The sequence below is a fragment of the Narcine bancroftii genome, chromosome 1 (genome assembly GCF_036971445.1).
Source record: "Narcine bancroftii isolate sNarBan1 chromosome 1, sNarBan1.hap1, whole genome shotgun sequence".
Lineage (NCBI taxonomy): Eukaryota > Metazoa > Chordata > Chondrichthyes > Torpediniformes > Narcinidae > Narcine > Narcine bancroftii.
In genome coordinates, this window is record NC_091469.1 from 154,201,681 (window position 1) to 154,216,144 (window position 14,464).

A 14,464-nucleotide genomic window follows, 5' to 3' on the forward strand; every position below is an offset into this window, starting at 1 on the left:
GCCCTCCAATACTCAGCTTGCTGAACAAGCCACTGTCCTGCAAAAGCCAACAACACAGCCGGTGCTGCGGCGAACCACAGCCCTGGATAAAACACTGGATCAGTTGAACCTATGAACTCTTATGGACTACACGACCAATGCCGATGGACATTGCCCTGTGAGACCCCTCCGGACTTCATCCAAAAATGGAGGGGTGAATGTGGTGGAACGCGGTACTGCAGGCATGACCTCACTGGGCTGGGCAGGCTTGCCCACCTTCTGTACCTGTAGCTCCTCCCCATAAGATCTCTAATAAAGGCTGAGAACCCTAATCTCCTTCCTCATACATGCTTTGGACGTGAGCCAGCAGCATGTAGAGGCACCTTGGGACAGCAGTTCCAGTGACCTAGTTTCAATCCTGACTCCAGGTATTGACCATGTAAACTTTGCATATCCTCTGTGTGCCTTTCTGCATCCTGGTAGATTACACATCCCCCGTCTGAGAAGGAGAAGGAGAGGAGATGTCCTACGGGACGGTGACCATGGTGGTGGACCAGTGAGGGGGCTTTGCTTCTGAAAGACCAATGCATGCTGTGGGCTGCTGGCAACTTGAAGCAAGGAACCCATGCAAGCTGCAGGCTACAGGAGACTGCTGTTGGGGGACTCGCGCCGGGCTGCGGACTGCTGGAGACTAGCTCAAAACTAGCTGAAGGGGTATCATGTATCGGAACTGGGATGCGAGGGGGGGGGGGAATTCTCTTTTGCTTCTCTTTGACTGTAAGAGGCGCTTCAAGCAATTTCTGCCGATGGAAAATCTGTCCGCCTGACAGCAGGCAAAAGTAATTTTGTGTAATATGACACTGTTTTATTACATGACAATAAATTGACTCTTGAATCTTGATACATTGGGAATTGTAACTTATCATATCAGAGGTTTTCAAACTTTTTTTCTTTCCACTCACATACCACAAGTAATGCTTGTGCTATAGATGCTCTGTGATTAATAAGGGATTTCTTAAGGTGGGATGTGAGTGGGAAGGGAAGTTGAGAATCACTGCTCTTGACTCAATTGTTACTGAAATATTTTGCTTGAGAAAAATTGTCATTGGCCCATTTCCTTTGGAGTTCTGAAACCGTTAATTAGGGATAATTAAGATAGTGGTGTCCCAGATGGACACTGTGTCATTCTGTCCATTGCCTCAACAATGAAGACGCTGTTTACATCCGGTACCGCATGGATGGCAGTCTCTTCAATCTGAGGCACCTGCAAGCTCACACCAAGACACAAGAGAAACTTGTCCGTGAACTACTCTTTGCAGACGATGCCGCTTTAGTTGCCCATTCAGAGCTGTCTCTTCAGCGCTTGACGTCCTGTTTTGCGGAAACTGCCAAAATGTTTGGCCTGGAAGTCAGCCTGAAGAAAACGGAGGTCCTTCATCAGCCAGCTCCCCACCATGACTACCAGCCCCCCCACATCTCCATCGGGCACACAAAACTCAAAACGGTCAACCAGTTTACCTATCTCGGCTGCACCATTTCATCAGATGCAAGGATCGACAATGAGATAGACAACAGACTCGCCAAGGCAAATAGAGCCTTTGGAAGACTACACAAAAGAGTCTGGAAAAACAACCAACTGAAAAACCTCACAAAGATAAGCGCATACAGAGCCGTTTTCATACCACACTCCTGTTCGGCTCCGAATCATGGGTCCTCTACCGGCATCACCTACGGCTCCTAGAACTCTTCCACCAGCGTTATCTCCGCTCCATCCTCAACATTCACTGGAGCGCTTTCATCCCTAACGTCGAAGTACTCGAGATGGCAGAGGTCGACAGCATCGAGTCCACGCTGCTGAAGATCCAGCTGCGCTGGGTGGGTCACGTCTCCAGAATGGAGGACCATCGCCTTCCCAAGATCGTGTTATATGGCGAGCTCTCCACTGGCCACCGTGACAGAGGTGCACCAAAGAAAAGGTACAAGGACTGCCTAAAGAAATCTCTTGGTGCCTGCCCCATTGACCATCGCCAGTGGGCTGATCTCGCCTCAAACCGTGCATCTTGGCGCCTCACAGTTTGGCGGGCAGCCACCTCCTTTGAAGAAGACCGCAGAGTCCACCTCACTGACAAAAGGCAAAGGAGGAAAAACCCAACACCCAACCCCAACCCACCAATTTTCACCTGCAACCGCTGCAACCGTGTCTGCCTGTCCCGCATCGGACTTGTCAGCCACAAACGAGCCTGCAGCTGACGTGGACATTTACCCCCTCCATAAATCTTCGCCCGCGAAGCCAAGCCAAAGAAGAAGAAAGAAGATAGTGGTTTTTCAAACATTTTCTTTCTACCCACATCCCACCTTAAGCAATCCCTTACTAATCACAGAGCACCGATGGCAGAGGGATTACTTAAAGTGGTATGTGAGAGGAAAGAAAAAGGTTGAGAACCACTCTATTATGGTACATGGTTAAAAAGGATCAAGGGAAGTTGAGGGAAAAGCCTGAAGGAGAATGGGTTGCGGGGGTACAGGGAGATGAGGAGCGGGAAAGTATGTGATTGCTCCCAGAAATAGGCATTCGCTCAATGGAACAAGTGACCTGCTTTGTTCTAATTATAGGATTTTGAAAATGATATTCCAGGTGCAGCAGTGATGGAGCAAATTGATCTTTGAGTTGGTGGATGGGCTTTGTTATGGGCCTTGAATTTTGTTTGAAATCTAATCGTATTATTAGGGGCAGTTAAACAAAAAAGTCTGCAGATGCTAACTGACAAAGGGCCCAGGCCTGAAATGTTTCTTGAAAAGAAATGGCAGTGTTGCCGCTGGTCCGGATGCAGGGAGAGTGGGGAGTGGAGTAGCAGCACTCCGCCTCAGGGTTCTACTGTCCAGTCTAACTACCAATGCCCTGTACAGGCTTTAAATTTCCTGTTAAAGGAGCCAACGGTGGTTTATTTTAAAATCCTGTGACAGCAGGGTCTGGGGCCAAGATGGCGGCACCTATGATTGGCAGTGACATCAAGGGGGTGCAGACTTCAGGGAAGCAGAGGACTGGCTCAGAGCACCAGAAAACAGAAAGATTATCCCCCCCACCCCCTGCTTGAGGAGGAGATGACCCATGGGACAGTAACCATGGCAACAGTCCAGTGAGGGGATTTGTGGTTGAAGAACAAACAGGCAGTGGGCTTGAGGCAAGAAACCCACGCAGGCTGTGGGCTGCTGGAGACTTGCTGAAGGGGCACCACGTATCGGAACTGAGATGTGAGAGGGTGCTGAGGACTCCTGGTCATGTTGGAGGAGTGAATCTGGAGTTTGAGTTGCCGATGATTTGGACTGGAGTCTGTGTGGCTACAGCAGTGCTGGAGACTTGGAGGGGAAGACTTTCTTTTGCTTCCCTTTCTCTGACTGTAAGGGGTGCCAAGAAATATCTACTGATGGCAAATCTTTGTCTGTGTTATGCAAACTAAAGTCAATATTGTCTAATATTACACCTGTTTTACATGACAATAAAGGAATCTTGAATCTCCAGCACATTTATGTTTTCCTTCACACTCTTGGTCCCTATTTCAGGATATGCAACTATATAAAACTTTGGTTAGACTGTGTGCAATAATGGTTACCCCATCACAGGAAGGATGTGGAGGCTTTGGAAAGGGTACAGAAGAAATTTACCAGGAAGCTGTCTGAATTAAAGGCTTTACGGAGAGATTGGACAAAGTTGGGTTGTTTTCTCGGAAATGTCGGAGGCTGAGGAGAGACCTGATAGAAGTTTATAAAATTATGAAAGGCATCAAAAGGGTAGAATGTCAAAATTGTTTTTCCCAGGCTAAAAATGTAGAGGTTGTGCATGTAAGGTGAGAAAGGTGGAAAGTTTAAAAGAGATGTGTGGGGTAAGTTTTCTTCCCACCGAGTAGTGAGTGCCTGGAACAGGCTACCAGGGTGGGCAGATATGATTAAAAGAGGCTTCTAGACTGACACTTGAATATGCAGGGACTAGAGGGATACATTATATAAGGTGCAAACAGCAGAGTTTTAGCTTAATTGGGCATCATGTTGGGTGAAGACACACAGTGGACCAAAGGGCCTGTTCCTTGGCTGTACTGTTCTACTTTCTAATAATGATCTTGGAACATTTTACTGCATTACAGTTACAGGAATTGTCATGCAGCAGGGCTGGAGTGGCATGGGAGTGGACAGGAGAAAAGCTCAGCAGAATAACAGACAATTAAGTTTTCTTCCTGACCACTTTTGGGTGTATTTTATGGATTTTGGGCTGCGGATCATCTTAACATTTTCCTATCATATACTGTTTTTTTTAAAAATATAACTTTTTCTTTGTAATTCCTTGTCATATTTTAAGTTTATTTCAAGCATACAAAACCACAAAGTTCAGCATCATTGAAAATTCATGTTCTCTATTTGCACATGGATTTCTTCTCTCCTGATCTTGGTGCAGTCAGTGATGAATGTGGTGAAAGGTTTCACCAGCACATTGCGTCCATGGAAAAGTGGTATCAGGACAAATGGAATCATCGATGCTGGCTGAATATTGTTGCACACTGACATGAGAGGCATCAGATGCTGAGTACAAATGAAAAGGAGGGGCAAAATATTTTTAGGTCAATTGAACTAATGCAATGTGTCAGCATCATATTGAGATTAAATTCAATAAAAGTTAATTTAAATTTTTTTTGCGTTTAGCTTGAAGTTGTCTATTATAATCCCAGTTTTTGTTTCAGGAAGCAAACCTTTTGAAAAAATTTGTTGTCCAGTGCAATCAGTGTGTGTTTAGAAGCTGGAGCTAACAGAAAGCTTTGAGACTTCCTTCTTGGCTGTTTAGCACCTTAGCCTTTCTCTTGGGTGCTTTGCTCTTGCACTTTTTTAAGGCAGTTGCCCTTACTACCCAACCCTGTTGATGGGTGTAATGAAAGTTTGTCAAGAAATCAGTGCAGTTCCAGCACCTTTTACTTTTTCATTCCTATCTTCAGCAGTATGTTGATCTGCTTTCGATTCTTTCACTTATAACTTCACATATCATTCTGCTTCGTGCTGCCGAACCCGACAGGATGCAGAGGCTGCGGGATCGCTGGAGGCGAATCGATGGACACTTGGTATCTCTGAAGCGTCTCCAACCTGATGGCATTAACATTGACCTCCAATTTCCATTAACCCCCTTCCTCATGTCTCTCTCTACCCATCTCTCCTTTCCTCCAGCCCCCCTCCTCCTTCCTTCTCCGATCACTTCTCAGCTGCTTTCTTTGTGTACCCACAAACAGGGTATGACCTTTTACCTGTTCACTTGTGCTCCTACTCCTTCCCCTTCCTTTCTCCTTCCTCTTCTCCCTCCACCATTTTATTCAGGTGTCTATGTTATTTTCTTATTCCTGCTGAAGGGCCCAGGCCTGAAATGTTAGTTTCCTTTACTTCCTACTGATGCCATGCAATGTGCTGAGTTTCACTAGCACATTTGTAGATTGCACTCAACCCCAGTGTCTGCATATTTTCTTCTTTTAACTCATTTACTTCTCTTTCTCTTATTGTTGGGGGCACTGGGAAACTCTTTGTGTGCCTTTATGGTAGGCAAAAGTTGATGAATTTTGTGTTTCATTGTATGACAATAAAGGAAGCTTGGAAAAGAGCTTCAGGTTTCTTAGTAACTCACTCACCAGAGACTTTTGATTACCTTTCCATTTCAGTTTTTTTAATGAGGCTGCAAATGCATTGATGCTATTTGAAATAATGAACGTTGGGCACAGCTTACAGTGAAGAGAAACAGCCACATGATGGGATGCGATATGTCGTTGTCTGGAGTTTCATTTTACCTTTATGTGATCCCAAATGTGAAGATATTTTCTCTGTTTGTTAAAGGAAGTGCAAATGTGAATGTCACACACAAAGAACCCTTCAGCAGAAAGGAATTCCTTACCTCTGAAAGGAAGGTAAATGCCAATATTATATTAAGTTCAAGTTTATTATCATCCAGCTGCACACATACCAGCAGATCAAACAGAGATTCTCTGGACCACAGTGCATAATAATCACATATATCCATAAAAATATATGTGCCCATAAATATAATTTAAATATTTTGGAATGATTTACTTGATGACAGGATGCTGATCACAGCCTGTGGGAAGAAGCTAGTTCCCAGCTGACGGTCCTGTACCTCCTTCCTGATGGTAGTGGGTCAGAGAGCCTGTGTGCTGATGGAAAGAGTCCTAAATAATACTCTGTGCCCTATTGAAGCAACGCATCTGGTGAATGTTGTCAATAGAGAAAAGAGAGACCTAGTGATCTTCTTGGTTGTTTTGAGACAATTCTCTGTATTGACTTCCAATCCGATACTTTGCAGCTACTGGCCCACTCAATGATGCAGCCCAACGAGACGCTCTCGATTGTGTTCCTGTAAGATATAAAATCATTATAAACATAGAGCTATTACTTCTCACCCCTGAGGGGCAGTTGGAACTATGATACCGTTCCTGTGGTTTTTAGGAAGTGTTAGTTATCATTTGCTTGGAGACCATTAGCTGGACGGAGATCTTCCTTGGCATTTAGCATCTGACACACTTCACTTCCCCTCTCGATAATGGGTCACAACCCGAAATGTTGGGCAACCATTTCTCTTCGTGGAAGCGGGCTGACCCTCTGAGTTCCCCTAACTTCTCATTGTTTATGAGAATATCAAACACTGGGAAATTATCTTGCTATCAGGTTAAATAAAGCTGTCAAGCAACAGGACCTCATTTAAAAGCAAGCAAGTTCCAACAAAATGTTGAAAATCTGAAGTGAAATGCTCAGTATTGCCAGGGAGCTCCTGTGAAAGCATTTCTAGTCAATGGCTCTCCATAGACGCTGCCTGACTCACTGAGCATTTCAGGCAATCTCTGTTCTGCTTTCTCCATAATGTATGCAGAAAATAAAAGAGGACATTGTTTAAGATGAGTGGAGGAATGTTTATGGGAAATGGCATAGGTAGGTTTTTTTTACACAGGGAGTATGGTTGCCTGGAATGTATAGCTGGGAATGGGTTGGAAGCTTGAATAATAGAGACATTTAAAAGATAGGCATATGGATGAAAGAAAAATAAGAGGTTATGGGTGTGAGATTGGGAAGGGTTAAATTGATGGTAGAATAGGTTTATATAGATCGGCACAACATTGTGGGGTGAAGGGCTATAATTTTTTTTGTTCTATTTATATGTCTGCAAATTTTTATCTCTCCACAGAAAATTTATTTTGGTGGCAGATCAGAATGTACCTCTGTGCAGCATGCGGTTGACCCATCTGCCAATCAATGCCAAGAAGCCCAGGACTCTATGCAGTCAGACATGAGGGTTCATAAAATGCCTGCCTATTTGGATCCAGCACCCTCTATGTGGCAGCACTATATTCCAGCATGCCCGAGTTCCTCAGCAGAGCAGCACTTGGAACTGCCAGGGCGAACCAAGACAGAAAGACTCAGTTCAGCCCAGGAGGACAATTGTCTCAAAAGGAAAAGGGCAGCACTGAAATGGGAGAAAGAGGGAGGCGTGAGCAGGCTAAAGCAGCCCGGACTGGATGGTGTGTTGGAGGAGGTCCATGGTCACGGCACCGGAGGCTTAGATTCTGCACAACGGGGATCACGACCACATATTTGTGATCTCATCACCCTAGACTCTGAACAGAGACCTCAGGTGTTGGAAGAGGTGGCTCGTGCTGCAGTTATCATTATAACCCTGGTATACCAAGATGGATCAACTCAGCTAACCGCACAGAAGGTAGGTGTGAGGATTGGGCAATGGCCAATGTTCTCTCTAGTATTTACAAGATTTTCTTTATTCTCATGTAATAAAATGGAAAATGTAAAGTTACACGAAATCTCCTTTTGTTGGCCATAAGGTAGTTAAAGAGTTGGCATTAGTATTGCCCAACACGGAATCGGACATTTTGGCGCTTGCAGTTTGGTGTCGGACATTTTGGTGCTCACATTTTGGCAACACATTTTGGCAAAAAGATGACTTGTATAGCCCTTTGGACAGTTTGGTGCTGCCCCTCCTCCCCGCACACACACACCCCTCCCCCCCCCGACCTGGTTTTGAACCCCTGGCATTTTAGAAACTCCCTCCCCCAGGATACGTTCCCCTAGTGGCAGATCTCACGGTGGTTGTCATTAATAATATATTGCAGGATATTAGTTATATGTATGTGTGTGCAAGTTTCTTGTTAATAACACTGCTGAGAGAGAACAGCAACAATGGTTGCAGTGAGTTGTGTGGAGAAAGAACTGTTGGATTATTTTTTAATAAACAATTTTTAATCATTTTTACAACTGGATTGTTTTTAAATATTTTAAATTCAATTAATTATATATTCTATTATATGTAATTAAGCTTATAATATAAAAATGTCATTATAATTTACCAAAAGCCCTTACTTTTGATTGTTCCCTGACTGTTTTTAATAACTTAAATATATCTACGAAAAGCTCTTGTTTGCTGGGGGAGCAGTTTCCTGGGGGGGAGGGAGGTTGTGCAACACTGGAAATTCAGGCAGTGCTGTTAAGGCAGTGCAGTGGGACGGAGGCAGCCAATTGATGGCGAATAGGGTGGTGGGCCAAAATGTCCAGCAGTCAAACTGGCTGCCAAAATATCTGCCGCCAAATTGTAGGTGCCAAACAGTGAGGGCAGTGTTTGTCTGGCGCCAAAGTGTGGATGCCAAAATGTCCTACATCCTGACCAGCGCCCCTTACAGTAAGAGAAAGAGAAACGAGGCTATTCAGAGTCACCGAGTGTCCGTGGATTTGCCTCCAGTGCTTCCTCAGCCTATGCAGCTGTTCGATCCATCAGCAACCCAAGCTTCAGATCCAAACCTCCAGTATGATCAGGAAACCTTGAGCATTCGAAGCCCTTCAGGAGCCCTTCTCGCCCTCGGTACTCACTTGAATCCCGGTTCTGATACCTGATTTCCATGAGGCAAACTCCAGCAGCCAATAGCTTGTATGGATCCTTCAGCTGTTAAGCCTTTCGCTAGGCCGCTGCCATGGTTACCATCCTGTAGGGTCGACTCCTCTGCTTCTCTTTCTCAACAGGGGATGTTTCCCTCATTTCTGGTGCCCTGTGCCAATCCGCTGCTCCCCTGGAGTCTGCAGCCCCTCAAGGCCGTTGCCAGTGCAGGTGATGCCATCTTGGGTGCAAACCCTATGGTTGCAGGATTTTAAATAAAAACACTATCAGCTCCTTTGACAGGCAATTTAAACCCTGTATGGAGCCATCAGCATTTGGACCAGTCAGTTGGACCCTGCAGAGCAGGGCTCCCCGCCCTCCCAGGTCAGCACTAGCTGCAGCGCTGCTGTTATAGCAGTTCTGGCAGTGCCTCCATTTTACTTTTTACATTGCTTAATGTGGTATATAATTTTCAGTTTCCACATCCCTCCCTTTCTTGAGTTTCCACCATATTCTACTATTTTCTTTCAAAGGATCCTGCATGGAAGGAGGATTTATCACTCAACAAAGTCCTTAAAAGAACATAATTTTAGTCATGGGGTCATTGAGTTTTACAGGCCCTTCTACTTGTCTGTACTAAACTTATTCAATTCTCTCTGTTTCTTAAAACAGTAGGTTCTTTCCTCCTGTTGTTGAGTTTTAGTTTATTTGTTTATTTGTCCCACGTTACCTAGTACAGTGAGAAAAGTTGTTCTGCAGCAGTCTAACAATTATCTCAAACATTCACACAGCCATGTAAAGACCATCATTTCCAGACTATGGAATTACAATTAAAAGGATGATCAATTAGCTTCAAGCATGAGAATACTGTTGTGGGGTTCATTCAGGAGCCTGATGGCTGTGGGGAAGAAACTGCCTTTAAGTTTATTGGTGCATAATTTCACATCATTGAGCCTTCCACCACCCCCCTCCCCCCACCCACCAATGGGAGGAGGGAGAAGAGAGTGTGTCCAGGGCTTGATAGGTTCTTAAGTATGTTGGATGCCTTTCCCCGGGATTGGGAAATGTAGATGGAGCCCATGGTGGGGAGGGAAGTTTGCGTCATATTCTGAGTCTTAAATGGATCTCCCACTGGCAAAAGATGACTCCCTTGAACTGTTTTTAATGGTTCTATGTTTCCCTGTACTATGTTTTTTGTATTTTACTCTTGACCATGCAGATATTAACCTGCTGTAACGCTACCACCTACACTGTTTTTAATATTTTTTAAAGTTAATTTAGTCAGATAACACTGTAAAAGGCTCTTCCGGTCCATGGGCCACGCCGTCCAAATACCTCAATTAAGCTACAGTTCCTGTACGTTTTGAAAGGTGGGAGGACACTGGAGCACCTTGAGGAAACCCACACAGACATGTGGAAAATGCACAAAGTCTTTACAGACAGTGCTGGATTTGAACCTGGGTCGCTGATGCTGTAATAGAGTAACAGTTAATGCAATGAGTTGACTTGCCTGTATAGCATGCAAAACAAAGCTTTTCATTATATGTTGGTACATATGACGTTAAACAATTTAATTCAATTCCAACAGGTGTAGTACATGGTCAGCCACTGTATTTAGTTATGGACTTTGGATGGGTAGGTTAAAATAGGTGAAAAAGTCAAATCTTGCTCTTTATCTTCAGTCAGGCCCTGATCTTTTCATTTATTCTCTTCAGGAACATTCAACTTTGGTGAGTGGTTTCCTTATGTTGTTAATTAACCGGTCTGATGGCCTGTTTCCTGTTACAACTGCTGAACCTCACGCCTCCGAACACACTGGTCACCAATCAGACGCAGGTGGGAGGTACTTCCACCTGAAGTTGGACTGCAATTTCACCTGGTTACAGGGAGGGACCAGTTACAGGGAATTTTCCAGGTGAGAGAAGATTTTAAATTTGTTTCCATCAACACAGAGTTTTGTGAGAAGTTGCAGTCTTTAGAAACTGAGACAGAATTGCTGTGCCCTGTACAATTAATCATCCAGATATTTTACAATTTTGGAGAATTTTGCAGGCAATGGGTCATACTTTTAAGTTAAACAGAAAAGTCTGCAAATGCTTTTCTTGCATTTAGCAACAGCTTCAGAGCACATCCACTATAATTCCTGGTACTGTACGATGACTAACTTGGTCCATCCTTGTCCCCTTTAGAAGATGGAACTGTGACGGATTATGTTATATTTTATATTGTATATAGATATGTTTTAAAAGGAGATAAATTGTGGCAGGTTTTGTAGAGTAGGTCACATACAAACACATCAAAAGAGATCTCATTTAAAATGCCAGAGCTCTGCTCAAGCCAGACAGTTCAAGCTCCGAATGCCTTTGCAAAAACTTTGAACAATGCCGAAAGAGACTTCACATGTAAGAATTAATTGGACCTGCTGTGGAGTAATGGATTATTGTTTTGGAAAGCAACAGATGAATGAACTCGGAAGATTAGGTCCGGTGCTACAGTCTGAGTGCAGTTTGCTGTTCTAAGAGGGCCATGTGGTTTTTCTCTGAGAGAGAGAGAGAGAGAGAGAGAGAGAGAAAGAGAGAGAGAGAGAGAGAGAAGAGAGAGAATTCAGTTCTACAGTTCAGCAGCAGCAGCTGGGACTGGAACAGGACAAGCTGACAAGCTTGTGGGAAAACCTCACTTTGAAGACGGGTTGTGACTGCTTAGTTCAGCCTGGTCAAAGCCCTTGTGGAGTATACAAGAGGAAATGGCTGGCTGTATAAGGTTTCACTTGAAATCAGGGACACAAAAAGGAACTTTGTGGTGACCTGAAAGAAAGAGGTTATCATCTGGAAAACCCTGATGGGGCAAGTTTCTACCGCAATACACTGAAGTGGCTGATCGGAAGGGATCAGTTGTGGGTGTACAACGAGCAACAAATCTCTCTCTGAAAACTGACAAGAACCTTCCTGAGTGGTAACCATTTACCTTTCAAGCACCTAAGCCTGGTGCTTTGTTAAATTCTGAGCACAATATAAGAATTACCTGCAACCAGTGAACTTGGGGGAATGAAAATGAGATTAGACTGTGAATTAAACAACTTTTCTGAACTTACACACACATTACTTACACATGCGCTTAGAATTAGAAGGGGGTTAAATTAATACTAATAAGTTAGAGTTTGATCCTGTTTTCATGTTTAAAGGTAATTAATAGCAACTTTTGTTTAAGTAACCATTTGCCTTGGTGAATTTCTATTGCAGCTGGGTTTTGGGGTCCTCTGGGCTCGTAGCGGAATTTAAGCACAGTGACTGTGTCACTGATGTCTGGGCCTATTTCTGTGCCATACAGCTGTATGATTTAGTATAATTGCCTCCAGTATTTCCCCACTACTAACACTCGACCAGTGGTTAGTGATTTCAAATCCAGCATTGTCTTTAAGGAGTTTGTATGTTCTCCACTTGAACTGTGTGGGTTTCCTCTGGGTGCTCCGGTTTCCTCCCACCTTTCAATAGATACGGGGTTGCAAGACAATTGAGTGTAATTGGGTACCACGGGTTCTTAAGCCAGAAGGGCCTGTTACTGTGCTGTAGGTCTAACATTAATTTTAAAATTTTAAACAATAAGCACTCTTGTGGTTTCTCACTTCCTACTTTTTGAATGGGATGGGGTTACATTTACCACAGTCCCATTTGGGGAAACTATTCCATAATCTACCAATTGTTGAGAATCCAGACAGTATTTCAACAGGTACTGTAAATTATAGGACCTAGGGATTTGTTTGCTTTCAAATCCATTGATTTTTTTTAGCATTATTTTCTTACAAATTTTCTTTAATGCTCACTCGATTAAATGATTAATTACTGTCTGACCTCATGCCGTGTGGAAGGTGGGTAATTACTGTAACACCCAGTGTTGGAGATGGGTAATTACTATGACACCCAGTGTGAGAGGTGGGTAATTACTGTGACCCACGCCCAGTGTGGGAGGTGGGTAATTACTGTGACCCATACCCAATGTGGGAGGTGAATAATTATTCTGACCCACACCCATTGTGGGAGGTGGGTAATTACTGTAACACCCAGTGTAGGAGGTGGGTAATTACTGTGACCCACACCTAGTGTGGGAGGTGGGTAATTAATGTCTGACCTTCTCTACTTCGAACTGTGTCTTGAATATATTTAATGAAACTGCCACCAGAGAGTTCTACAGATTCCGAACTCTCTGGGAATAGCAGTTCCTTGTTATTTCTGACTGTAGTCTACTCTTCCAAATATTGTTATGGTATCACATGCCAGTGAAAATATCGTCTCTTCTTTTATGATATGTTTTGCTGTCATAATTGTTTTCAGTCTATAAGATGTTCTTCAAACTGCTAGATTCTATGGAGTATTGTCTCAGGTGGTTGAAGGGTCTCAATCAAGAGGGGTGCTCTGAACTGGATAGTGTTGAACTTCTTGAGAGTTTGACCTGCACTCATCCAGGCCAGTGGAGTGTATTTTGTCATAGTCCTGGGCAGCATCTTTGTTGGAGGAAGGATCTTGGGTGTCAGAAAGTTCATGTTTTTTCAAGTTCATGTCTCAAGTTTGTTGTCGCATGCAGTATACATGGTTCAATGAGAGATTTTGTTTTATGAGCAGTCTGTCAAGTTTACACAAACATTCATACACTGGTATGAAGTTGCAGGGAATGAGCGTAGATGTAGAGCAGGGCCACATTGAGAATGATCAATTAGTGCATAGAATAGGCAGTATGAGACCACTGTTGAGGTGTTTGTTTCAGGATCCTGATGGCTGTGGGGAAGAAATTGTCATTAAGTCTATTGGTGTTTGATTTTACACTCTTGTACCTTATTTCTGTTGGCAGAAGAGTGGAGAGAGAATCTATGGGGTTTAATGGGTCCTTCAGTATGTTGGTTGTCTTTTTCTAGGCTGCAGGAGAGGGTGTGGAGTCCATGGAAGGGAGTGAGGTTTGAATGATGTTCTTGTGCAGCTTTCGACCTTGAGCAGAGCAGAGCAGCTCCCATCCCATACTGTGATGCATCCAGCTGAAATACTTTTGAAGATGCGCCCTGTAGAATTTGCTGAGAGAAATGGTGGACATGCCAAATTTCCTTAGTCTTCAAAGAAAGTAAAGACTTTCGTGGATCTCTCATTGATGTGGTTGGTTTAGGTCAGGTCATTGGAAATGTTCACTCCCTGGAACTTGAAGCTGTCTCTACTTCAGCACCAGGGGCAGGGGTGTGGACTTTACCGCTTTTCCTATAGTCTATAGAACATGGAACAATACAGCACAGGACCAGGCCTCTTGGCCCAAGTGTCTTTCCAAAATAAACAAAAACTCTGCTGGTTGCATGTGATCCGTATCCCTCCATTCCCTGCATGCTCCTGTGCCTATATATAATTCTCTCAAATGCTCCTGTTCTTTATGACAGCCTATTGCAGGCACCCACTGCACTTTGTGTAAAACATTTACACCACATGTCTCCTTCAAATTACCCCCCCCCCCCTTTACATTAAATGCATGTCCTCCAGTATGTGACATTTAACCTGGGAAACAATTCTGACCATCTGCCCTCTCTATGCCTCTTATAAT

The 14,464-nt window shown here is 43.8% G+C and overlaps 1 protein-coding gene across 5 annotated transcripts in view; it reads left to right on the top strand.

Moving 5' to 3' along the window:
- The window catches only part of poln (polymerase (DNA directed) nu), a 512,442-nt gene that overhangs the window by 125,106 nt on the left and 372,872 nt on the right, over positions 1-14,464 (top strand). For all 5 annotated transcript variants that reach the window (XM_069942252.1, XM_069942280.1, XM_069942271.1 and 2 more), the window contains 3 exons: positions 5,839-5,909; positions 7,199-7,729; positions 10,609-10,808. In XM_069942252.1, the coding sequence (XP_069798353.1) occupies positions 5,839-5,909; positions 7,199-7,729; positions 10,609-10,808 (802 nt within the window). The remainder of the gene's footprint in view (positions 1-5,838; positions 5,910-7,198; positions 7,730-10,608; positions 10,809-14,464) is intronic.